The following is a 27,018-nucleotide window of genomic DNA, read 5'->3' as shown; positions in this document are numbered from 1 at the left end:
CCAGGTGGTCCTGTCCTGACTTGCCAGCTCCACCTACCTCCCTAAGGCAACTATGCCCCCTTTCATCTCTGGCTCAAAGGCAGGGTCCCCCACCATGAGTCAGTTGGCCCAATCAGTGGCTCATCCGCACTTCCTTCCGCAGGCCCCGAGCAGCCAGGGACAGCAGACTAACTTTGGGACTCTTTGGTTGCTGTTAGCCAAGAAGGTAACAAAACTGTAGAACAGGGACCATGGTAGCTTTAGGACTGGAACCGTGCAGCCACTATTTGCGCACTTGTCACATTCAAACCCTTGGCAAAAGCACTTTTTATGACCAACGCGAGCACTCTACTGTGTACTTTGGTGGCATCTCTTGGGCGTTTAATGCTGCTCCTGACATTCACTCTCACCTGGTTCCCCTGGTAGAAAGCAAGTGCAGCCCTGTGCAGTTTGCACAGAGTCCCTGCTGCATCCTGGGAGCATGCCTGCTTGTACGTGCAGCTGGCATCAGCCAGAAGGTGGCGCTGTGGTCATAGCTGCCTGTAATTCCCCCGGAGCAGATGAGGTTCTGAGTTCAGAGTTAAATCTGTGGTTTAGCTGGGCAGGGGTGGTGCTTGCCTTTGATCCCAGCACTCGGGAGGCAGAAGCAGGCGGATCTCTGTGAGTTCGAGACCAGCCTGGTCTACAAGAGCAAGCTCCAGGACAGCCTCCAAAGCCACAGAGGTACCCTACGCTCCAGGCTGGAGACATGGCTCAGTGGGTAAAGGTGCTTGCCACCAAACCTGGCAACTTGAGCTTCATCCTTGCCACCCACGTGGTGGATAGAGAACTGAATCCTTCAGGCTGGCTCCTGACTATATAGGTGTTGTGGCACATGCAATACACACACACACACACACACACACACACACACACACACACACACGGAGAGAGATTGAGAGAGAAAGAGAGAGATTTTACCAGCCTGTCCTACATAACAAAAGTTCTAGGCCAGCCAAAGCTATACACTGACACCCTGTCTGAAAATAAGTGTCTGAGGGTGTGAGGCTACTAAGAAGCACACTTCAGTGAAGGCGCTCAGCGATCCCTGAGGGAGATGGAGAGATGCCTGGGAGACAAACACCTCTTACACCGTCCTGGAAGATTTCCTTGCACTCCCTGCCTCTGCCTCCCAAGTGCTGGGATTAAAGGTGTGCGCCACCACTGCCTAACTTTGCTAGCCTAAATCTTGACAGTAACTTTGTTGTGTATGTGGGAGGTTATTATTGAGACAGGATCTTTTGTAACCCAGGCTAGCCTAGAGCCATTTATGTAGCTGGATTAGACATTTGTAACACTGTACACCTGGGTTATACAGTGCTGGGGATGGAACCCAGACTCTTGTTCATGAGAAAGAACTAGTAAACCAAATGAATTATATTATCAGCCCCCACTTTATTTTTTTAACAAAAGAATTATTTTATGTTTTGAGTGTTTTGCCTGCGTGTGTCTGTGTACCATGTGCATGCAGTGCCTGAGATGACCAGCAGAGGGCATCTGACCCCCTGGAATTAGAATTAGGAATGATTTTGAGCCACTGTGTGGGTATTGGAAAGCAAACTTGGGTCCTCTGGGAAAAAAGCCAGTGAGCCATCTCTTCAGCTGTGGCCCTAGTTTCTTTTCCTCGGGCAGGATCTTGCTATACAGCCCAGGCAAGTTCCAGGACAGGCTCCAAAAGCTACACAGAAAAACCCTGTCTCAAAAAACTTAAAAAAGGAAAGAAAGGAAGGAAAGAAGGAAGGAAGGAAGGAAGGAAGGAAGGAAGGAAGGAAGGAAGGCAAAGAAAATGTGTTCTCTAGTCACTGGACCTGGTGTTGCACGCCTGTGACCCCTGCACTTAGGAGCTGGAGGCAGGGAGAGCAGATTGAGGCCAGTTTTGTTTTTGTTTTTCGAGACAGGGTTTCTCTGTATTGCTTTGGAGCCTGTCCTGGAACTCGTTCTGTAGCCCAGAGCCTTGAACTCACAGAGATGCCTGCCTCTGCTTCCTGAGTTTGAAGCCAGTTTTGGCTGTAGTTGTTTAAAGCTGTTTCTGCCTCCTAAACACTGGGCTTTCAGATATGGATCACCATTCCTGACCCCAAGCTATCTAGTGTGTTCAAGGCCAACCTGAGCTACGTGAGACCTTGTCTTGGAAAACAAAAATAAATGCCCATGAGAGGGAAGCTGGAAAGGAGTGTCCTTACCTTACCCAAACTGTTTCTAGAAAATAGTCTGCAGAGTAACAAAAATACCAATAACAACCCCATAGTGGTTAAGAGCACTGGCTGCTATTGTAAAGGACCCAGTGCCCACGCGGCAGCTCACAAGAGTCTGTGACTCCAGTTCCAGGGGAATCTGACGCCCTCTTCTGGATTCTGTGGGCACTGCACACACAGAGCACAGACAGACAGATGCAGGCAAGACAGCCATATACATAAAATATTAATAAGTAAGTCTTTGAAAGGATTAAAGTAGGGGCAGGAAAAATGCCTCAGTGGTTGAGGGCCCTGGCTGCTCCTCTAGGGCACCTGGGTTCAATTCCCAGGAGCCACTGGCAGCTCATAACTGTGACTGCAGTTTCAGGGGTCCATGGCACCAGGCACACATGTGGTGCACGTGTGTGTGCATGCAGGTAAAATACCTGCACACATAGAGTACAATAAATCAAACATTTTAAAGGTAAAGTGTGCCTGGCCTGAGGAAACCACGTGGTTGATTTCTTTAGAAATCGAGGCACAGACAGATGTCCCTGGAGAGAAGGTGACACAGATTGGGGGGTGTAGAGAGGAGCTAACTCCATGAGAGCTCAAGTTTCAGAAGTGGCTAGCTTCACACATGAGCACGTCAGGGTAATCCCTGGCCAGAATGAGTGGCTGCTGCCATGCTGTCCTGGGAAGGTTAGAACCCTGTACTCAGAGGCCATCCTGGCTCGCTCCTCAGTGGGGCTGTCTACTAGGGATGCTATCTCAAACATCACTTTGTGGGAAAGCTCCCTCTACCATGTTAATAGGCACAAAATGAAATGCCTCTGAAACACCAATTTTCACGTATCAGATTGGCAGGAGATTAAAGCACATGCTGTTGGCTGCAGTGTGGGAAAACTGGGTTCTTTTCCCGTGGAGGGAGGCTAATGTGCTACAACGCTAGCAAGGGCAATTGGCAGTGGCCGCTGCCTCAAGCTGCTCAGATTGCTGGAACAAAGCTCCATGCATTGGACCTGGGAAACTGAATTCTTACAGGTCCTGAGGCTTGGAGCCCGACATCCGGGCAGACTGGAGTCCAGTGAGGGCTTGCTTTCTGGTTCATAGCGAGTGCCTGCTCTCTGTTCCCATGCTGCAGAAGGGAACGGACAGTTCTCCATTTTCAGGTTTTCACAATGCCTGAGGTAGAACCCAGGGGCTTGCACGTGCTAGCTAGCTAAGTGCCTTACCACTGAGCCAGTCCCAGCCCCTCTGGGGCCTCTATTATAGAGTCGGAATGTCGTGAAGGAAGCTGTTGTCTGGTACCTAATATCTCTCCAAAACCCTCATCTCCTAATACCACCATCTTGTCAGCGGATTAGGGTCTTAGCCTGACTGTAGGACACAAGTATTCATACACTAAACACTAATACTAGGGCAGACAGATGACCAGCAATTAACAGTACTTGCTGCCCAGTCTTGAGGATGGGAGTTCAGATCCCAGCACCCACAATCAAGCAGTTCACACATGCCTGGAACTCCAGCTCCAAGGGCTCTAACACCCTCTTCCAGCCTCAGCAGGCATGTGATGTACACAGGCACACATACTAACACACACACACACACACACACACACACACACACACGATGGTTATAAAAGTCATAAGTCATGTTCATATATGATAAGAATTCTGCTTCTAGGACACTGGCGACAGATATAGCAGTAAAATGACATCATGCCTTTATAGCATGGCTTGCTGAAAATTATATCCTCAATGCAAATAACAGGTAATCGATAAGGCATATGGTAAGACATGCTGCAGCCACAGAAGCCAATGAGGATGTTGTTTATGTGTGATGACATCTTGCTTGTACAAATAAAGCTTGTCTGAAGGTCAGAGAATGGAGCTTGCACTGGCTAACCATAGAGGTCTGGAGGTCTGTAGAGACAGACAGGAAGTGAGGTAGCGGGGTGGGAACAGGATATAAGCAGGGAGAAACAGGACACTAAGTAAAAGTGGGGCCGTGGTTTGCCCTTTCTCTCTGACCTCTCAGCATTTTCCTCTATATCTGACTCCCTTTATATTTATGTAGTAGAATGGCCTCTAAGAAATAGAGTGTGTGGGTGTCTGGACTAAGCTAGGCATGCTGGTCTAACCCTGTAGCCCCAACACTTGGGAGAGTGGGACAGAAGGGTTTCTGTGAACTGGAGGCCGACCTGGATCACACAGGGAACTGAGCAGTACATACCTGAGCATGATCAGTTTAAGGTCAATGTAAGAAGAAAAGATCAACTGAACATGGTAGATTTGTTATAGTCCTGGTTCTCAGAAAGCTGGGGTAGGAGGACTGTTTGAATTTGAGGTCAGCCTGGGCTATATAGTTGAGGTCAAGGGCAACAAAAAACAGAAAAAATAGTAGGACAAGGAAGTGTTAGACACATTTAGGGATGCTTAGGCCAAGGACACAGAGCATGTTTAAAGGATTAAAGTAATGGGAAGGGATGCCTGTGGGCGTGTCCAGCCTGCATCATAAAGGGAAGGACAACTATGAAGGTCCATAATACAGGAATTGGCCCTGAAGGTGCCTGCCACCACCTCACCTAGCAACCAACATGGTGACCTCATGCCAGCTGCTTAGCTTCCTACTAGGAAATGAGGTGACACACGTGTAATCCAGCATGACTCCACTCGGAGCCCAGGGTGAGCACAGTGCCTGGCATCTTGGGAGCCAGTGCATGTTCACAAATAAGACATATTTCACAGTATAAACAAATGTAATACAAATACAGGATTTAAAAAGCAACAAACTGAGTTCGATGGTACATGTATTTAATTCCAGCACTCAAGAGGGAGAGGCAGAGGCAGGAGGATCTCTGTGAGTTTGAGGCTAGCCTGGTCTATATAATGGAATGTAGTTCTAGGACTCCAGGATACAGGGCTAAGCTGTCTCTAAAGAAAGAAAGAAAGAAAGAAAGACAACAGGAATAAAGATCAAACAAGGACATCTTGGGCCAGGTGCAGGTCAACATCTATAATCTCCAAACTTAGGAGATGGATGCATGAGGGTTCTCTGTTTAAAGGTATCATCGGCACCTCCATAGCAAATTCGAGGACAGCAAAACTCAAAACACAAAACAGAGAAGTATGTCCTGGTTTCTCATCAAAATGAAAACTCCCTGATGAGGCCCACAAAGCTCTTGTGTCTGTGACCACTCTACCTCTGTACTCAGCCCACTCACATTCTGTCTACCTCCCTCCCTCTCTCCTTTTGACAACTCAACTGTCACCAGCCCCAGCCCAGAAAGGGGCTGTGCACCCACCTCTGAGATGCCAGGTGCCATCGCATACTTCTCAGATGTCATCACATGCCACGTTGATTAAGTCCCTACGTAGCATAAGCACACACTTGTTTCTGACAATCACCAACAAGGAGCAATTGACTCCACTCAAATGAAACCATAGTAAGACGCTGATTTTTACCATCAGACCAGTAAATTCCCACAAGTCAAAGACAATGGCAAGCAGGCACTCAGTGGACATTGACACAGAAGCAGAGAACGGTGAGCTGTTAGCAAGCATGAACAGAGCTATTCACTGGACAGACACACAAAAAAGCAGGAGGTAGGGCTGGAAGATGACTCAGCAGTGAGGAGTATGTGTTGCTCTTACAGAGGACCAGATTCAGTTCCCAGCATCCACATGGTGGCTCACAACCATCTATAACTCAAATTCCAGGGGATCTGGTGCCCTCTTCTGACCTCTGTGGGTACTGCACACACATGGTACATATGTGTATATAATATACAAGCAAAACAGCCTTACATAAAATGAAATATAGGAGTCTTTAAAACGAAAACAGAACATGCACTGCTTGCTCTTCCAGAGGATTCAAGTTTGGTTCCTAGCATGCAGATCAGACAGTTTACAAACTGCCTGCATCTCCAGCTCCAGGGATCTGCCACCCTCTTGTGGCCTCAGTGGGTGCCCATGTCACAAGCACACACCCTTCCACCCAGCACACTTAAAAATAAATCTCTTATTTATTTATTTATTTTGAGACAGGGTCTCTTTAGAGAGCCATGGCTGTCCTGGAACTCTCTATGTAGACTAGGCTGTCCTTGAACTCACAGAGATCCATCTGCCTCTGCCTCCCGAGTGCTGGGACTAAAGCCATGCACTACCACAACAGGCACAAAAAAAAAAAAAAAAAAAAAAAAAGAAGAAGAAGAAGAAGAAGAAAAGAAGGTGTAAAGGACCTGCCTGTCACCTGAGAGTCAGACTGGTGAGGGAAGGAAGAGGCCTGTGTCACAGCATTGTGTATCTATGAATCAGAAAGAAATTCTTTATTATTGACACGGAAGACACACTAACCACTAGGAGAAAGCATGGCATTTACACATGCTATAAAAGGGAGAGACATACATATGTGTTTCATGCACACAATAATACATAAAACCATACTGACTCATCAGTAGGCCCCATGGGTGAGTTCTGAGAGTCTGGGATATGGGAGGAGGAAGATATTTATTATATATTATTAAATATATATATATATTTCTGTTTTTAAAATTATGCTGTATACATATATTATCTATTCACAATTAAATAACTTATAACAAAGAAAAAACAGTAAGGTAAATGATGTGTAGATGACCCTAAGCCATAAGCACCAAGAGAGGAAATACCTTGAGTTTGTTTCCAGGGCCAGAAGGGTCCATGACAAATCTTCACCTGCAGGCCGCTTCCCCCATGACTTGCAGCTGGACCGTGGAAGCTGACGTTCAGGGAGTCAAGCACTCGCTTCAGGGTGAGCCTGAGTAAAAGAACGGTAACTCTGTCACTAGGAAAATGCAAAGGTGGCAATAAATGGCAAGGCTCAAGCTCTTGTTCCTACAAAGACCCCGAGAAGAGGCTCTGGGGACCCTGGCGTGCCCTGGACACACCTCTGGGCTGGAGCTGTCACTCGGTGACAGAGCACTGTCACTCAGCATGTACAAGGCCCCCGAGCTCTATCCCCAGCTCCAGAAAAGGAAGAGTTACATGGAGCCCTTGGAGACCCTGGGACCCTCAGGATAAAAGAGTGCCGTGCTTTCCAAAGCTTGGGGAAGGCTCACCAGCTCCAGCCACCCCTTTCCTGGGGCAATCCTGATTTGCAGGTGACAGAAATGTTCCCACCTTCCTAGTATAATCTGGCTTTACAAGGGCAAAGGCTCCACACAGATGTTACCAGAGGGACAGGAGCCTCAGGGCCAAGCGGACTGACGCTCAGGCCTCTCAGGCTGGCGCCATCAAGCTGCTCCTCCCCCTGCCTCTGCTTACTCACCTCTTCCAATGCCTCACTGGCCAACCCCACCCCACTGGGATCTGAGCAGAGGCTTCAGGCCTCAGGCCAGCCCTCCACTCAAGCAGAACAGGTCCCTGTGTGTTTATCCATCTCCCTGGCAACATAGGCCCCCACAGGAGGGTGTCATCCAGGTATCTGTGGGTTTGTGTTTCCTGCCTCTCCTCAGGTATAGGTATGTTCTGGCTCTCTGAGGCTAGGACCAATCTACCTCCAGTTTCTGCATGGCTAGCTGCCCCCTGCCCGGCCATGAATCATAATTGGCAAATGCCAAACTCTATGGGACTCAGAGTGTTTCTCACACTCCCTCTAGCCGGAACGCTTCCAGGCCTACCCATCCCTCTGCACAGCAGCCCAAGGCCTTGTCAAGTCCGAGTGTTATCACCCCTAACCCTCCCACCCTCCAGGTACACACTCCTGCCTCCGACTGACAGCATGCCTGCACGCGCTGTTCCCTTTCCACAAAGACGGCTGCGTTTCATACTCTGCTCAACTAGAACATTCGTGTCAAGCCACTTTTTTTTTTTTTAAGTGCAGCTCCTGCCACCCTATTTTGTGGTGTGAGTGCTGCCTCTTATCTGCCCCACCAAGGCAGCAGCCACTGATACAGCCTGCATCACCAGGCCTCAAGTCCCTTGTCAGATATCCTGAAAGAAGGCGGGTCCAGGGCAGGGCTGGTCCCTCCACACAGGCCTGCAGCGCCCCCTGGCTTCGGTGAGGGCTCTGCTGCACACCGCCTGTTCCCAATTACTAGCCCAGACGTCACACACCAACCCTTGCAGCTCGCCTGTCTCCCCATCCTCCAGGTATCCAGCACCATGAACAGCCCTGCTTTCTTCCCAAGGCTCACCACCATGTGTGTTTTGAGCTGTCCATCCCCAGACACTCTGTAAGTGCTGGGAAGGCAGAGGCTTAGGTCCACTCTGCTGCTTGCCATATGGTCACCCGTGGACGCTCAGTGGCTGTTTGTCAAATGGAGATGGGAAGGGAAAATGACGGAGAAGCTGAAGGGCGGTGAGAGAGATAAGCATCAGGAGCGAAGTGCAGAGGCAGGGGCTAAGAGAAGGCCTTCCCCTTGCAGGGGATGAAGCCTGCACACACGCACACACACTCACTCACACACCTACACACTCACACACACCTGCACACACTCACACACACCTGCACACACTCACACCTACACACACCTGCACACCTGCACACACCTACACACACTCACACACACCTACACACACTCACACCTGCACACAACACACCTGCACACACACTCACTCACACACCTACACACACCTGCACACACTCACACACACACCTACACTCACACACACACCTGCACACAACACACCTGCACACACACACTCACACACACCTGCAACATACTCACACACACCTACACACACTCACACACACACCTGCACACAACACACCTGCACACACACACACCTGCAACATACTCACACACACCTACACACACTCACACACACCTGCACACAACACACCTGCACACACACACTCACACACACCAGGACACACACCTACACACACACACCTGCACACACACACACACACACACCAGGACACACACCTGCACACACACACACTCACACACCTGCGCGCACACACACTCACACACACAGATCTTACAGTGGTCTTAGTTTTGTTTTGTGTGTCTTATTTTGTGTGAATGAATTCCCCAGAGGCAGGAACTATGTCTGTCTTGCTCAGCACAGAATCCTTAGAGCTGGCGCAGTGCCTGGCACTCACAAAAGGCTCCAGTTCTCTATCTGCTAAATAAATGAAAGGATGCGCGTGACCCAAAAGAACACAGAGCTGGCAGGGGCCTCTCTGGCACTTGGGGGCAGGCTAGACTCCAGGTGGAAGGTCTCTGGATCTGCAGTCTTATAGCAAGAATGGGGGATGAAGGCTGGGAAGAGCAGGGAGCCCCAAACATTAGGGGAGGCAGCATCGGGTGGTGGGAAAGGCAGGGTGAATGCCCGGATGTAAATGAACAAGAAGACCCTAGTGTGGTCTCCCCAGAGGACTGGAAATGAGCCCAGCTGCCCAGGCTGCACCCTGGGCTGCCTGCTCTCGGTGCTGGCTCCCACCTCTGCAGGGTGGATGTGACCGGACAGAAAGGTGAAGTCAAGTCTGATTGGGTACACTAACGGTATAACCCCCTTCAATCCCAGCACCTGGGGTAGAAGAGCAGCTAGCGATGGCTCTGGGGTGGAGCACCGACTGTACTTCCTGGGAACATGCGATGGGCGCCCAGCACCCATATCCGACAGGGTTTCACAGTGCAGCCCTGGCTGTCCTGGAACTCAGTGTGTACACCAGGCTGGCCTCCAACTCAAGAGTGCACTACCACCCAACTCACAGTTTCTTATAACTCCAACTCCCAGGGATCCAGTGCACCCCTCTAGACCCCAAGGGAGCCTGCCCTTTGATTCTAGCCCTCAGGAGGCAGAGGCAGGCAGAGCTGAGTTTAATCCTTTGGTCTATTTAGGAGTTAGAGGCCAGTCAGTGACACACAGAGTCTCCCTCTTTCTTTCACGCATACGCAGTGTGGAAAGAAATAGATGAATTAGAACTGACAAGATGTTAGGTGTTGGGAGTTTTGTGTGTGAAATTCATAATAAGATGGGCTACCCAGGAAGCCTGTGCAACAAGTGGTGATCACAGGTCTTTCTTTTCCTTTCTTCATTTCTTTTCTTTTTCTCTTCTTTCCTTTCTTATTTTTTGTTCTTTTGAAACAACGTCTCAGAGCAACTATGTAGCTCTGGCTGTTCTGGAACTCATTATGTAGACAAGGCTGACCTCAAACTCAGAGACCTGCCTGCCTCTGCCTCCTGAGTGCTGGGAATAAAAGTGTGCTATGCCAGGCTCCCAGACTTATTTCTAATATCCCTATGAAGAAGAGAGTTCACATGCCAAGCAGTATGTGGATGGTGAGACAGACTGTTAAACTCTGGAATAACTATACTGTGAATAGCCACTGTGCAACAGAAGGAAACAGACAAAACTGGGACATGCCTTAATCCCAGTATGATGCGAGATATCATTCTGTAAATGTTTCTTATTGGTTAATGAATAAAACCCTGTTAGCCAATAGGCAAGCAAGATAGGAGGGACTAGGAGACAAGGAGGATTCTGGGAGATGTAGTAGTGAGAAGTCAAAATGTAGAGACTAAGAGAAGAGGTCCGGACCCTCTCTCCATTAAGAGAAGACCACATGGAAACACTTAGATTATTAGAAATGGGTTAATATCTAAGACAGAACTAGCCAATAAGAAACGCTAGTAACAGGCCAACAGCTTTGTATCTAATACAGAGTCTCTGTGTGTTATTTGGGGCTGATGCGGCTCTGGGACCAGGCTGGTGGGAAAAACTGCTAGTTTCATACCCAAGAAAAGCAGTGTACTTATTTACCTGCCATTTGAAGGCCCTAGGTTCAATTCATTTACAGTCTTTTTTACAAATTTTATTACAGGCTTTTCATAAATCATACTTTATTTTCCCTCTAAGAAGACTCTCCCAACTTATAAAAAATAGAAATATATAGATATACATTAAGAATCATATGCCTCAACACATCACCACTCAGGCCAATCAATGTCCCAGGGTCTCTCTTCTGAGACCACAGTGTGTAGTTCTGAGGTCAAGGGCAGCAAGAGCCCCCCCCCCATGACGTCGTGCCCAACAGGCGCTGGTTCCAGACGGTGATACTGGTGCAGAACAGTGATTAGAAGGTGCAGAGAGCAAGGTGTGGTAGTGCCTATCAGCCCTGGCTTTCAGCTGACGGGGCCATGAGCCGCCAAGTGCATCACAAGCTCTCACAGTCCGAGGCCTCGGTCTTCTTGCTGTGACCTGGAAGTGCTGAGTTACTATGGACATACTCCTGTCTGGTCCAGCGCCCAGAGAGCTCACTTTCTCACCACTCCTTGTCCTTGCAATTCCAGACAGGGCTTTTCCCTCCAGGCAAAGGAACCAGACTCCAGAGAACATCGAGGAAGGCGCAACGCCCCTGCCAAGTTGCTGTCTCACACCGTAACCGCAGCATGTGGGATACACAGTGAGCTCTGGGGTAGCCCGGGCTATCACACGTGGGGTCTGGTGAGAGTAAAAAAGAGGAGGAGGAGCAGCAGCCAAGGTGGAGCACAGAAGGAAGCATTAATCACGGCTCAGTGCTCCAGTCCAAGCAAGGACTGAGCCACTTCCTGTCAATTTCAATTTCCCTCCATTCTTCCTTGGATTTGGTTTTTCAGCCTCTTTTCAAAACCAGCCCAAGACAGCAACCTGCAGTCTTTCTTGAGGCATGTTTCATGATCAGGGGGAAAGAGAGGGATGGCGTCTTCTTCCCAGGGAGGTGCAGGTGGACGGGTGGACTCGCTCTTGGATCCTGTCAGCCTGTGGCTTTCCACCATCAGCTGTCTCTCAGCTAAGTCTGGCCCTCGAAACAAGTTCCACTGCCCCCTGCTCAGCCCTCCCCCGGTGCTAAATAAAAGTCTACCACACCGCAGGCACCATCACTCCCAGAAGGGTGCTCGGGGATGACCCCCACTGTGGCCAGCTTTAATTAAATGCTGGCACTGATGGCCACTGTCATCTTCATTGACACCTGTACTCCTCGCTCCTGCCAGCCCCAGACCAACGCTGCAATGTGGACCCGTTTCTAACATGAAGAGGGCTACAGCGCCACTTTCCATCCGCTCAGCAGGGATCTTGGGGCCCAGGTGCACAGAGAAGTGAGATGAGGTTCTGGGCTGGTAATGCCATGATTCTTGTGGGTCAACACGGGGATCCAGGTGGCCTGGAACATACACTTGGCAGTCAGTCTTCCTGGCCGGGCGCAGGGCAGTGGACCCTTTTCTTCCCTGCCACTTTCCCTGGCCTCCAGGGTTCAAAGGAATCAAGTGATTAATCAATGAGGTCGCCAGCAGCCCTCTGGCCTGTTTACAGAACAGGCTGTCTTCAGAGAAGGCTGACAGTAAAATGATGCAGCCTGGGCAAGGACAGAAGGATGTCGCCTTCTTCTTCCCTCTGATTTCACGCTCCCAGGAAAGCGGCGTCCTCTCCCTTCCAGGGTATTTTCCATCTCAACTCAAGAGAGGGACCTGGAAAGGAGGAGAACCAGAGAGCCTGCCAGGGTGAGAGCCGAGGAGGGGAGGGAGCCGACTTCCTCTTGCCCAAGGAAGGAGTGCTCACCAGGCTCACACCCACTGGTGAGCCTGTGCCTACCAAGAACAAACAAGCAGGCTGGAGCAGGCCTGGACCCCAGCCTCCCACTCACTTCTTCCTGCGGATCTTGGGTTTCTTCACAGGGCGCAGGTAGGGGTTATCAATGATGCTCTCCTCCCCATTGCGGCTGCCAGACAAGGAGTTCTGCTGCAGGACAGAAGCATTCTCCTTCTCAGTTCCAGGGTCACCCTTTGAGTAAAAGCCAAGATAAAGCAGAGTGCCAGTGGCGTGAGGAGAGACAGATGCCCCAGCCGCAGCCACCAGTGGCGTGAGGAGACAGATGCCCCAGCCGCAGCCACCAGTGGCATGAGGAGAGAGACAGATGCCCCAGCCGCAGCCACCAGTGGCGTGAGGAGAGACAGATGCCCCAGCCGCAGCCACCAGTGGCGTGAGGAGAGACAGATGCCCCAGCCGCAGCCACCAGTGGCGTGAGGAGAGAGACAGATGCCCCAGCCGCAGCCACCAGTGGCGTGAGGAGAGACAGATGCCCCAGCCGCAGCCACCAGTGGCGTCTATTTACTGGGAAAGAAGAAGACAGAGCCACTGTCTTTCCAAGTTTACTATCTCTGCCCCAGACCCAGTGAGACCTGGGCAGTAACCGGCTGTAAAGGGAGCTTTGTCAAAGTGAAAGACTCCAGAGTCCTCAGCCTCTTCAGAAGGTGGGGGAGTGAAGTAATGGAGACCTGGGAGCTAAGGTTAGAACTTACACACTTCAGGGAGGAAGTCTAACCCAACAGGATGACAAAAGGAAGTAGCCACAGGTATTGTGGATTAAGAGACACAGGAATAAATCAGGAAACAGACTAGCTCTCTCCTAGGCCCAAACTAACATAAGTCCTAACATTTATCCAACATCTCTCATTTCTGGTGCTTGGAACAAGGGACAAATAATCATGTTCTAGAACCTTCTGGAATTGTGAAGTGAAGCTCAGCAAGACAAAGCAGAGTCCACAGATACCACACATACATATTGTCAATGCCTGTGACCCATCAACCGGGCTCTTTATTAATTTTTAGCAAAGTTTAATTTTGGGAGTAATGTTTAGTGTACACACACACACACACACACACACACACACACACACACTGAAAATTTACATTTAAAATGCATGGGAAATTGATTTTCCTTTCCTCGTTACCTCATTAATGTTTATATTCTCCTTTATTTCCCATATTCTTAGTGTGGCAGCAGGGTCAGGGCATGAAATAGCACAGCAAAAACCTGATGGACATTCAGGCCTGCCGACCAGAAGCTGACCTGGCAGCGCCCCCTGGTGACAGACCAAGGGTTCCCTGGAGGAACCGAGGCCTCTTCTCCAATAGGTTTAAAGGAGGCCTCAGACCCCAATCCACAGCGGCTGCTGTCACTGGGGTACTGTCACCAGATGGCACAAAATTATCAGAGAATTCCTCTCAAGGGACAGCTGGCCTGGCACGAGGACACCAGGCTCTGTGGTGCTGGTGTGAAGAGTCTGGGTGGCGCCTACGTCTGCTACATTCCCACAGCATCCCATTAACTCTGTTCCCCAGAAGCCACTTTCCTGTGGAGTATGCGTGCTTGCGTGCTTGATCCCTCCTGCATTACACCCGACGAGGGGACCTGGAGCCGCTGGAGCCCCTCTTTAAAACAACTGCCACAAGGCCAGCTGTGCTCATGTGGGGCCAGGTGTGGTCTGTGTGGACACCCAGCTCCCGGCCTGCCCGAGTTCTTAAGGGTTCCACAGAGGATCATCACCAAACACTCCGTCAACCCCACAAAAGTAGACTGTTAGAGGCCTCCCTAATGAGGACAGCTTGTGGAAATGCTACTGTCTGGTCCCCTTCGGGCACTGGCAGCTTTGAGACAGCAAGTAAAGCACCCAATTGACTCAAATATTCGTAGAAAAAAAATACGGGGGACCAGGTCGTAGTGGAGCACACCTTTAATCCCAGCACTCGGGAGGCAGGGGCAGGCGATCTCTGTGAGTTCGAGGCTAGCCTGGTTTACAGAGTGAGTTCCAGGATAGGCTCCAAAACTACAGAGAAATCCTGTGTTGGAATAAAAAAAAAAAAAATTAAAAAAAAAGAGAGAGAGACTCGTCGGCTTGTCACAAGCTCCTGGGTCCTTGGGCGAGGCAGGAGGACACCAACAACCCCTACCTACCTCGTGGCTGTCCCTTCCGCTTCCTTGTCAAAGGCTCCAAGTCCGACCCCACCCTGTGCTCTGTCACCGTCACTTCCCAGTTCAAACTCCCGGCTGCCTGCCTGCCGGCTTCACACGAGCACCCACAGGCACCTCCCATTCAGTGTGCCTCCGCATCCCTCGGGCATCCTACCCCAGGCCTCCCACTGTGGTGACAGAACTGCCACCCTTCAGGTGCTCTGAGCCCGTGAGCTCTGCAATCAATCACACCTGTTTCTTCTGTTTCCCAACTCCCATCCTCTTGGCTTTACCTATCAATCCCACTGCCCCTGTTGTGAGCACCTGAGGAGGAGGTGTATCTATCCCTGGCCTACGTCACTGCGACAGCTTCCCAACAGTACCACCCCTCTGGGGCCCATTCTCACCACAGCCATCAGTGATGCTGCCAGAAGTTCGAAGTGTCCGTCTCCCTGGCTCCACGCCCTCCCGTAACTCGGCTCACCCAGCTCTTCAAACAGCTGGTCCCATCAGATTGCCCTTCCTTTCCCTTCCCTGGCTCTCCATCCCAAACACTGGTGTTTCTCAGGCCCTCTTTACCAGAGAGTGGCATGGCTCACCTGTCCTGTCCCCTTCAAGTCTCTTGCTTGTGGTGACCTTCAGTGTCCCTACCACTGAGAGGCAAAGCACTGTTCCGGCACTTTCCTCTTGAATACAGATGACTTTATAGACTACGTTTAAATCCATTCTCCCACTGAATATTGGCTCTCAGAGGCAGAGGTTTCATCTGCTGGGGTCACTGTTTTCCTCTAAGCAGCCAGAATAATATGTGACAATCTTCACCGAAAAACAGATGCAGTCTCTCATCAAAGAGTAAAAGCTAAGCTTCTGGGTTGCCTGCACTAGAGAGCTAGCTCAAATGTACGAGAAAACAAAATCCAAACTATTAGCCACTCCAACAGGGCCTGAGAGAAACACTGTCACCAGGAGATAAAAGGACAGTTTAAAATTGGTCATTGACCGAAGTGTGACTGTGTGCCCCGCTATAATCCCAGCACTTGGCAGGGGAGGCGGGATCAGGACTTTTAACACATGGTTACATTTCTGCAGCCCACCAGAACAGTAACTAGTCCAAATAACTGTCTTTTAGTGTACTTTGTGTAGAAGAGTGTGTGTCTGCATGGCCTGAAACAGCAGAGGGTACCACGAGTTAGCTTCATCCACCCCAGGCTGGCCTTGCAGGTGCTGTGCCCACTGAGTGGAAACTCCTCTCTGAGACACATGACCAAATGTCACCTTCGGAATTCTACCCCTTCCACGGCTCCATCTGGACCGATTTAACTTCCTGAGGGGTTTGTCAGCCTTGCCTTCTACTAGTTTCCCAGTACCTGGAATGGCATGCGGACCCGCAATGCTCACCAATATTTGCTCAATGAGCGACTCCCCAGGACTCGTCTCAGGACATACAGACAGCCAGAGGCCTGGGGTACGGCCTGTTCAGTTCCCAGGGCAGGGGCCTGGTGTGGGATAGGCTATTTCAGGCTGTGTGAGGCAGGCAGAAGGGGAGAACCCACCGTGCTGATATGAAGAGCGATGTTCTCTGTGTCTGTCTGCTCATCCTGTTCTGAGGAGTCTGTCTCTTCCATCTGCTGGATCTCCAGCTCAGAAGGGAGCAACGCTGTGAGGTAGGGGATGGTGAAAGGTCTGGCAGCAATCACTGGGAATTGGAAGAGAGACATGACTCTATCGAGCAGCTGGAGGGAGCCAGGTATGAATATTGCCCGCTTACCATGACCAGATAACTTCCCTTTCCCACAAGCATCTGTGTTCTGCAAAGGCAAGCTAAGGACTGCTAATTCACAGGCCTGGATGGCTGCCTGAGCTAATGTGTGGGGATTGGCCAGCACCTGGGGTGACTTTAGCCACAGTAACTCAAGAGCCAGGTACATAGCAGGCGCCAAGTGGATGCTTCTGAGTGAACAGTCCAAGATCCCCGTTCACCCCTGCATAACCCAAGGTCGCCTATGGAGAGGAGTCACTTGGTCAACAAAGCCCAAATGAGATGTAGCCTAGGAAAGGACACTGATGCCAGTGTCCTACCACCCGGGCCACCACTTCCACAGGAGACTTTGCTGCCCAGGGCTCGGCCACCAGTGAAGCAACCTAAACTCACTGCCTTGAGCAGCAAACATGCAGGAGCCTTTCTGTTTGGAGTCATCAGTCTCTTGGGCTTGGAGGAAAGGTCTAGAGATCTGAAGAAGAAACTGTAGCAGAGGAAAACACGAAGGCTTACTCATCTCTCCCCACTACACCGAGAGAAAGGAAAGATGGTGCCATTATCTCAAACATCAAAGCAGGGTTCCCAGAGGGTGACTCTCACAGGGGAAAGTGCTGACGTCATCCTTGAAAAGACTCTGGGTCTCGCCTGTCTTGGCCATGAAGCGGGTAAGCGCTCGCTCCACATCTCGCCTCTGAGATGCAGCCTTCTCTCGCAAGACCTGGTAGTCAGACACTGGTTCACGGTATGTCTGGAACAAGAGAGACACCAGGCTGAGCCCGTGCCGTATTCAGCTCTCCTCAGGCCCTGCCTCGCTGCAGCTATGTCTTTCTGAGAACACAACCTGCTGACCAACGCTAGACTGAAGCTACGTGAAGAGCAGCGTACAAAAGAAAGGGCTCGTTTCAGTATACACACTCATTAAGAAAAATGCAAATATTTACTACATAGTCGACCATGGCAGCCAGCCTTAGGTATAAGATACACATCACCCTAAGGGACTTCCGTCCCCTCAGAGTAGCTTCGCATCCTACAGCGTGTGAGTGGTGGCCCAAGAGTATTTGCATACTGTCCCATCCTGTTGCAAACCGTCCTCTCCAAACAGACACACTGGTCCAAAAGGATCCCTCAAGAATTACAGAACACTGGCTTGGTAGCACATGCCCTTGATCTCATCATCTGGGAGGCAGACGTAGGCAGATCTCAGTGAGGTCAAGGCCAGCCTGGTCTAAGAAAGGTGACAGAGCGGGAGAGGTGTAATGATACACACTTGCAATCCCAGCACTTCAGAGGCAGAGGCAGGAGGATCTGGAGACTGAAGTCATCTTTTTCAACGACATGCTGAGTTGGAGGCCAACCTGAACTGTCTGCGACTCTGTCTCAAAACCCACTAGAAGGGACTTCTTACATTGTTTTTATTGTCAGGATCCATTACCACACCATATAAGAGGTATGAACACTGAACTCAACACTGTATTCCCATAAAAAAATGTTTAGATACAGTGAGCTACCTCCTGGCCTCTCATATGACTTTATCTGTCGACAGAGTCACCAAAGATGTCATCAGTTAGAAAGAGCCATGAAGTAAGGGCAATGGCATCCTTATGGGAAGACACAGCAGTTAAACTGGTAGAGAGCCAGCACCATGTAGGGGACAAGAAGACTGGAGAAGGGCTGGAGAAACATGGGCACACCCTGACTAGGGCAAGGTGAACACGGATTTTAGAGGGAATATGACCCTGGTAACACCTTGATTTTGAACTTCTGGCCCCCAGGCCTATGAAGTAATACCCGTGTACTGCTCTAAGTCGGCTACTTTGTCCCAGCAGCCCTAGGACACTGTGAGAGACTACAGTCTAGGGAAACTGTACCCTGAGTCCTGTCTCTCTTAGAGACAGCATCTCACTCTGCAGCCCAGGCCAGCCTTACACTCATGGCCACCCTTCTGCCTCAGCCTTCCAAGGGCCGGGGTTACAGGGTCAGCCATCATGCCTCTGTCGGGAAAGCCATGAGCCATGGAGAACTGAGCCACTGTCGTCTGCGCCCTTTCCTCGGCTGCTTGACCCCACTCACCGGAGTTTTGATGTAAGTGTGGGGGTCTGGAAACTCAGGAAAATGGCTGGGGATGTGTGGTGGATGGGGTCGGTTCTGCCCTGCAGTGAGGGCCTTGGGTGTCACTGGCTGATTCGTCACTGGAGCTGCAAGAGAATCACAACTGGTTACTTCTCCCATCCCTGCAGTCTGCAGACAAAGTCCCTGTTCCAGCCCCACCCCACCCCACCCCACAGGGCCACGACTAAGCACCTTGTATTTCTATTGATGAAAGGCCATCCATAACCTTTTCAGATCGGCACACAGTGCCCTGCCATGCCAGGCAATCTTGCTCAATACTTCAATCTGTGACAATCTGCCTGTAAGCTCCTTGCACCCTCAGGAGAGTGGCTGTCACCAAAGCCATGACATAAAGAACATGGGAAAGTTCATCAAGGGCGTTAAATGGGCTGTTAGTTTTCTTCCCAGGGATTAGGGCTCTAGAAGCAGTGTTTGTAGTGCAGCATATGCTTGGCACAGAGAAGGCCCTGAGGTGCAATCACCAGCACACACTGTTCACAGACCTCAGATAACAAATACTGAGCTGGGGGAAGTGTGGGCTTAAAAACTGTAAGAGGGAGGAGAATGGGGCCTTCCACTGCTTCTCTCCAATGCGGTGGCAAGATGGTTCAGTGGGAAAAGATCCTTGCCACCAAGCCAATCTCCAGGACCCACATGGTGGAAGGAGACAGCTTCCATGAACTTTCCCTCTGACAGCCACATGCACACCATGGCATGTGCGTGCACACACACACTAACAGATGCAATACCTAACAAGATGTCAATGCAAAAAAGTGACTTTAAGAAACAAATACTGCAACCCCCCCCCTCCAAGTCCTAAAGACTAAAGCAGTTACTCCTTACTTAGCTTAAGGGACCCATTTATCTTAAGCAGAACTTTTTACATATTTTAGACTTCTTTTGTTTGCTTGCTTTTTGAGTCAGAGTCCTGCCTATGTCGCTTAGGCTAGCTTAGACCTCATTATGTATTCTTGGTGCACTAGAATTCTAGAGCACATGATTGCTAGGGTTACAAGAGTAGCCACCAAACAGCGGCAGTTCAGATTATGCCTTTCTAACCTGACCGCAACCACAGATAAGGGAATATGGCTGTCTGCCAGTAAAACTGCATTTCACAAAAGCAAGCAGTGGGCCACATTTTGCTCACTGACTGTATTTTACCAACCCTGATCTAAAGAAGCAAGAACTTTTAGTCGTCCTGTATCATGCTTGCTCTTCAGGGTTAAAGTACGACAGCAACGGCTCAGAATGGCTTAGAATCCGGCTGTCCAGATAAAACCAGGTTGTGGGTAGCTAACCCACCCCAAACACTGGAAGGGAGCTTGCAACAAGGCAACAGATGCCTGCCCTAGTCTCCAACCAGGTCCCACTAAAATCACTGGCAACTTACTAAGTACCTGAGCTCAAGGCCACTTACGTGCAGTGATGACCATCCTCTGAGACCGTTTCGCATAAGCAGGAAGAGTGTCCACATTGAACCCTACAGACAAGAAAGCCAATCACTGCCTAGGCCATTGGATACTGAACACGGAAATGCAAAGTTAACAGTGTTGAAAGGGGGCTTAACCTCCCAACTGAGCCACTATTCTGCCCCTCAAAAGAAGCTCCGGCAGAGCTCCCCAACAAGGACTTACGGAGTCTCTGAGATGGGCTCAAAAGATTCCTTCCTCTTAACTTTGTAAGGAAAACATGAAGGAACCCATGGACACTCAGCAGACACCCCAAGCCCCAGGCCTTCCCCCACTCCTCATGATCCTAACTCAGGGACGGAAAACTCTGGATGCCGGAGATGCACTCACCCATTTCAACCAGTGTGACCACAATATCCGACAGTGTGGGCTGGGTCCTGGCTGTGTGCTCGCAGTAAGACTTGGCACTTCTCCCGATTTCTGAGATGTCTACAAGAGTCAAAGGCCATGGTTCCTCCAAAGTTCAATATAGGATTACCAGGTGAGCCAACAGTCCTACTCTGGGTGTATACCAAGGACCAAAGGCAGGGCTCAAACTTGTGTGCCTCATACACAGCAGCCCACTTTCACAACAACCAGAAGGCAGGAAAGAAACTGACAAATGTATGAATACACCAACTGGGGAACACACATAAAATGGAGCATTTTGTTTGTTTATTTTTTACAGCTTTCATATAGCCTCAAACTCCATATAGCAGAAACTAGACTTGAACTCCTGACCGCTGCCTCCACCACCTCAGGGCTAGGATTACAGGTGTGCCTACCCTATCCAACTCTACAATGGAGTGAATATTCAGCCTTCAAAAGGAATGAAATCTACAACATGGGTAAACTATGAAACATTATGTTAAATGAAATAAGCCAGGCACAAATGACGAATATTTTCAGATTCCATTTAGCTGAAGTACAGAGGAAAAAAAAAGCAAAGTCAAAGCCAGTGAAAAGGCTCAATGGTAAGTTGCTTCCCGCCAATGACCCGAGTTCCATCTCTAGACTCATATGGTGGAAGGGAGCAAACTGATTCCCACAAGTTATCCTATGACCTCCATATGCGTACTATGGCATACATACAGTCCCTTCCACATACACAAGTAAGTAAATAAGAGTAATTTTTAAAAGATAAGACATGATACATACACATGTGTTGTTTTGAAAGAAAATGGCCCTCAAAGGGAATGGCACTATTAGGAGGTGTGACTTCACCGGAGTAGGTGTGGCCTTGTTGGAGAAAGTGTGTCATTGTGGGGTAGGCATTGAGGTCTCCTATGTTCAAGCTACTCCCAGTGTCACAGTCCACTTCCTGTTGCCTACATATCAAGATGTAGCCAGTACCATGTCTGCCTACATACCACCATGCTCCCCAACATGATGATAATGGATTGAACCTCTGAACTATAAGCCACCTCAATTAAATGCTTTGCTTTATAAAAGTTGTTGTGGTCAGTGGTGATGGGGGATGTCATTCTGTAAATATGTTTCTCATACTGGTTAATGAATAAAGTACTGTTGGCCAATAGGAAAGCAAGATAGATAGGCGGGACTAGGAGACAAGGAGGAAATAGGAAGTAGTAAGAAGGAGTCAAGATGGAGAGGCTGGAGAGAGCAGAACCGCCGGTCCCCTCTCTCTGGCAAGACCACGTGGAAATATTTAGATTAATAGAAATGGGTTAATAATTAAGACAGAGCTAGATAATAAGAAACAAGTAACTGGCCAACAGCATTATATCAAATACAGAGTCTCGGTGTGTTAATTGGGACTGGCGTGGCGGCGGAAAAAGACCAGCAGTGGGCAGAAAAACCTACTCCTTATTTATGGCGCCAACGTGGCTAATAAGAACTTCCACTTAAAATTTAACAAAAGCTTAAAAAAGGGTTTAACAAACAAAAAAAACAGAGACAAGCAAGGTTTCTTGGTAGCAGCATTTTTCTCGGTTGGACTCTGCTTTGTGAGAGACAAGCAGATATTTGCGCGGCTCCTTTAAGGGAGGTTTCCTGACTCAGCATAAGCGGCAAAAAACCGCTAGGCTTTTAAAAGTACTACTAACAATTTATTGGTGTGTATGAGAGCTGGCAATGGCAGTGACCACATCTCCAAGCCGGCAGCATGCTGCTGGATGCAGCATAGACCAAGACGGTAAGTACAGCGCTCACTGCTGGCGGTAAAGGTACCCGCCACCATCTTTGATAAACCGCTGCAGAAACAACTATGACCTTCAATTTATCAATGTTGTTGTTTAACAGATAAAGACTCATGGCCAGACAAAGATAAAGATTCACAGTAAAGACAGATTCACATTAAGAAAAACCACTAAAGGTTTACAGTGTGTTCTAAAATATATGTAGGCTTGGGAGAGAAAAGGAATAAAATGGTTTTAAATAGACAGAGAGGAGCTCGGTGTGGTGTCACACGCCTTTAATCCCAGCACTCGAGAGACAGAGGCAAGCAGATCTCTTGTGATTTCAAAGTAAACCTGGTATGCAGAGTGAATTCCAGGATGGATAAAAGTTACACAGAGAAACCCTGTCTCAAAAAATAAAAAAATAAAAAAAAGTAAAAGAAACACAGTAATAAAAAAGCCAGGATGGAGAGAATCTGGATACTGTATGGTGTTATATTGTCTTTGTATCTTTTGACTGCTGAGGAAATAACAACTGTTAAAACAAATGCTGCTGGATCAATCCAATTTATATATTTTAAAAATGCTTTGACTTCAAAATTTAAGTTCAAGGACAAGTTACTGGGGAAAAGGATTTCTATTTTTGTTTCCACAGAAAATGAAAAGCTGTGGATTCCTTCCAGACTAATGTGGTTTGATCAAGCCAGACCGCCTGAAACAGAGTTGCAGGTGATCCAACAGTCAAAACAGTTGGGACATAGCAGCCTTGCAGACTACAGCCAGGATATCTGCGTCTTCTTAGGATCCCCATGACAGCGCCCCCTATCAGCAGGAAGTAGTTTGGAAAGAACGGCGCCCAAATTCCCAAATACTGTTTATAAATGTTTGTTTTCATTTAAATGGGGTTGGTTATAAATGGTTAATGGCCACAACCAATCTTTTTAAAGGTAAAAAGGGGATTATGGTATAGATATGAATACTTTGTTTTGGAATGGATTTTCATTTATTGATACAATTTAAGGTCAATTTTGTGATATGTACATTTCTCCTCTTGTTTAGGTATTGTGTAGAAATGTAATGTACAATTCAATACAGATTATAGATAGTACCTATGATATCTTATAGTTAGTTAAGATTTCTAGATATACAGACATGCATTTGAGATGGACAGGCATTCTTCAAATCTTTCAAAGACCTACAGAATATCGTATTTAAAATGGTTTAGGGTTTTTCTTGACAGTGAGACATAACTGCTCCTGGCAACACCACCTGCGTCAGAAAGGAAGATGGACATCGAAGAAACGAGTTATGAAGTTTACTTCCAATATGGCAAGACTAGCCATTTGGACAAGATACTGCTCTTGTCTGGACTGTTTGACTTTATGCTGTATAAACTGGACATGCAGGACCCACAGAAAAATGACTGCTGATTCAAGATGGATATTGCTAAAGAGTTCCTGCTTCATGGAATTGTCTGCCAGACAGTCTGCAGGACACAGAGAAAAGTGAATGACAAACTGCCAATACAAGAAGACAGTTTAAAATTTCCTGCTTTGCTGAAGAGTCTGCTAGACACACTATAGCCTATGGGCTGAAGAAGGAAGATTACAGAAGAACTTCAGGTGACTGACCAGACAGTGAGTTGTCTCTGTCATTTCTAGAGTTTATATATTATCCTTCTGTGGTCTTTGAAGGAGTTGAAGACAGATAGTTATAGTTTTCCTTAGTTAGGCTTAAAGATATATTTTAGACAAAAAAAGAGGAGATGATGGGAGATGTCATTCTGTATATATGTTTCTCATACTGGTTAATGAATAAAGCCACTGTTGGCCAATAGGAAAGCAAGAGAGGAGGGACTAGGAGACGAGGAGGAAAGAAGTAGTAGAAAGGAGGAGTCAAGATGGAGAGACGGGGAAGACCAGACGCTGGCCCCACTGCCCAGTAAGAAGACAAAGTGGAAATACGTGGAAATGGGTTAATACTTAAGACAGAGCTAGCCGATAAGAAACAAGTAACGGGCCAACAGCATTATATCAAATACAGAGTCTCAGTGTGTTATTTGGGGCTGGTGTGGCGGTGGGACAAGATCAGCAGTGGGAGGAAAAACCTTATTCCTTACACAGTGGTGGTGGGGAATAAAAAAAAAAGTTGTGGTCATGGTGCCTCTTCACAGCAATATAAACCCTAAGACAATACACACACACACATACACACACACACACACACACACACAGAGAGAGAGAGAGAGAGAGAGAGAGAGAGAGCGCAAAGACAAAAACTAAGCAGAAGTTCTTGGGACTGATGAGAAGACAGAATACAGTTTTGTTCAAGGGTACAAAGTTTCTGGGCACGGATAATGCAGAGGGCTTCACAGCACTGTAAATGAGTGTGCACTTAATACCACTGCAAATGATTAAAATGACAATGATGCTACGTATTTTTAATACAAATATAAAACCAAACAGTCTTTTTCTACAATGGACAATGTTTGTTTCTTCTGTCTGAAGGTGAGCCTCAGCCTCCCAAGAACAAGGGGGCAGTACCTAAGATGGTGTTTCTGAAGCCCAGTGTTTCTTGGTACTCACAGCTCTGCAGCATCTCTGTCAATGTTTCCACAGACGCTTTCTCAGCGCTCTCAAATCCTGCCTCTGTCAGCAAGGAGCTCACAACCACTTGTAGGGTCCTCCTCCGGGCCAGATGGTAGTTATCAGCAGGGTTAGTAGACTGTTTACTTCCTGATCTCTGAGAATCAGAAGCCCAGAAAGAGGACACTTTTAACCACCAGACAAGGACACAACCAGAGTTCACACACCATCAATGGCAAACAGAAGTCACATTATGTAGTTCAGTCAAGCTGGCCTGATGCTAGATAAGTAGCCTAGCATGACCTCCCAAGCTACTGGTGTGTACCAAGTTTTGCTTGGATAGCAAAGGTTCTCTTGTGCTAAGTATTTATAGTGTTTAGTACTTACAGATCTCACCAAATGAGTAATAATTGAACATCCAAATCCAGAGGTTTCCAATAGGAGAAACACTACTTACTCAAAAAAAAAAAAAAAAAAAATTACATGTAGGTGTGTGTGTGTGTGTGTGTGTGTGTGTGTTGATGTGAGTGTAAGTGTCCCTGGAAGCCTAGAGAGGGCGTCAGATTCCATTAAGCTGGAGTTAAAGGTGGTTGTGAACTGAGCCACAAAACTCCAGAGTTCTGGAAGAGCAAAAACAGGTCTTAACCACTAAGACATCTCTCCAGCCCCTTCACTTCTTTCGGAAGCAAATTACCAGAATATATACATGAGCCGGGCACACCTTTAGTCCCAGCACTCGGAGGCAGAGACAGGTGGATCTCTATGAGTTCGAGGCCAAGCTGGTCTACAGAGCGCGTTCCAGGACAGCCAGAGCTATATGAGAAACCCTTTGGGGGTGGATGTCGAATTTATACACGAATTATGGGATTGAACGAAAAAAACCAGCTCTCTTGTTCCATCTCCACACCACGTCATTAACAAGGAAAATGAAACGGGCAACAACACCGGACGCAAAGCAGGGCTGAACTAACCTCAAAGACCAGCAAGGAAGGGAAGTATTTTGAAAAGGAACTCCCTCCAACTTTAGCTGGCCAGTAAGAGAGTGAAAACAGCCTCTTCAGACCAATCAGATGGTGTTCCGGGTCCCCACCCTCAACCGGGAATGAGCCGGAGCCAATCATGTCTCGGGTGCCCCAATTTAGGAGGCCGCCGCCAAGTCCCGAGCAGCGGGGAATGGCTTTCCAACCATCGGATCTCAGAATGGGCTCGAGTCTCTCTGTTCGAGATTGTGGCCCAAACCCCGGGAAAGATCCAGAAGACCCAAACCCTCTCGGCTTTACGCCGCGCCTCCCCACCCTTACCGTTCCCGAGCCACCAGGCCCGGCCGCCGTGTCGGCCATCTTGCTCTCGCGTAGTGCGCGTGAGCGCGGGGTACGATGGGACTTGTAGTTGTTGGGTGAGGAGGTGGCGAAGGGCGGGGCCGCAGGTGCCCCGCCTCCCGGTAAAGCTCGGCGTAGGGTCTGCAGTTCCAGGCTAGTGTGGGACTACATAAGGAGACCTTCCCTGTCAGAAAAAAGTAAAAATAAGTAAAAAGTAAAAACAAAGTTATTGATATGAAATAATGTCTCAGAAAATACACTTAAGAATGCACTTCCTGGCTGGGCGTTGGTGGCACACACCTTTAATCCAGCACTCGGGAGGCAGAGGCAGGCGGACCTCTGTGAGTTCGAGACCAGTCTGGTCTATAGAGCGAGTTCCAGGACAGGCTCCAAAGCTACACAGAGAAACCCTGTCTCAAAAAACCAAAAGGGAAAAAAAAAATAAAAAAAAAAATAAACAATGCACTTTGCGGGGCTAGAGAGACTCAGCGGCTAAGAGCACTGGCTGTTCTTCCACAGGGCCTGAGTTCAATTCCAACACCCACATGGGAGCCTACAACTGACTGTAACTACCTCCAGAGGATCCGACACCCTCACACAGATGTACATGCAAGCAAAATACCAGTACACATAGAATAAAAATAAATAAACCAATAAGAAAAGAATGCACTTTTGGGCTGGAGAGACTGCTCAGTGGTTAAGAGCACATACTGCTGTTCGAGATAGACAAAATTCAAAAATCTCAGCACCCATGTTGAGTGG

General features: G+C 48.5%; 1 protein-coding gene across 3 annotated transcripts; it reads right to left on the bottom strand.

Annotated features, from left to right (window-relative positions):
• Window positions 1–6,743: 6,743 nt before the first annotated feature.
• Window positions 6,744–26,333, bottom strand: Taf8 (TATA-box binding protein associated factor 8). Of its 3 annotated transcripts, XM_051204627.1 has the most exons (9): window positions 26,239–26,333; window positions 24,938–25,094; window positions 20,566–20,664; window positions 20,184–20,246; window positions 18,728–18,852; window positions 17,258–17,405; window positions 16,452–16,594; window positions 12,811–12,947; window positions 10,987–12,634 (listed from the first exon to the last, which is right to left on the bottom strand). In XM_051204627.1, exons 1-9 carry the CDS (start codon window positions 26,275–26,277, stop codon window positions 12,622–12,624), a joined length of 924 nt encoding a protein of 307 aa, XP_051060584.1. In that variant the 5' UTR covers window positions 26,278–26,333; the 3' UTR covers window positions 10,987–12,621. The 3 variants fall into 3 exon arrangements, with proteins under 3 accessions (XP_051060586.1, XP_051060584.1, XP_051060585.1); XM_051204629.1 differs by lacking the exons at window positions 10,987–12,634; window positions 12,811–12,947 and adding an exon at window positions 6,744–6,992; XM_051204628.1 differs by lacking the exons at window positions 10,987–12,634; window positions 12,811–12,947 and adding an exon at window positions 13,284–13,441.
• Window positions 26,334–27,018: the final 685 nt, after the last annotated feature.

The sequence above is a fragment of the Phodopus roborovskii genome, unplaced genomic scaffold, assembly GCF_943737965.1.
Source record: "Phodopus roborovskii unplaced genomic scaffold, PHOROB, whole genome shotgun sequence".
NCBI lineage: Eukaryota > Metazoa > Chordata > Mammalia > Rodentia > Cricetidae > Phodopus > Phodopus roborovskii.
Note: the sequence above shows the minus strand (reverse complement) of the source record. Positions and strands in the feature narration are given on the sequence as shown.

Bases quoted from the DNA above. Each gene is read 5' to 3' on its own strand.
- Taf8 (XM_051204627.1), bottom strand. From the start codon at position 26,277: ATGGCCGACACGGCGGCCGGGCCTGGTGGCTCGGGAACG. The intron at 25,095-26,238 runs GTAAGGGTGGGG...TCTGATTCTCAG, and splicing joins GGCCTGGTGGCTCGGGAACG to AGATCAGGAAGTAAACAGTC. The intron at 20,247-20,565 runs GTGAGTGCATCT...TCTTGTCTGTAG, and splicing joins GGTCACACTGGTTGAAATGG to GGTTCAATGTGGACACTCTT.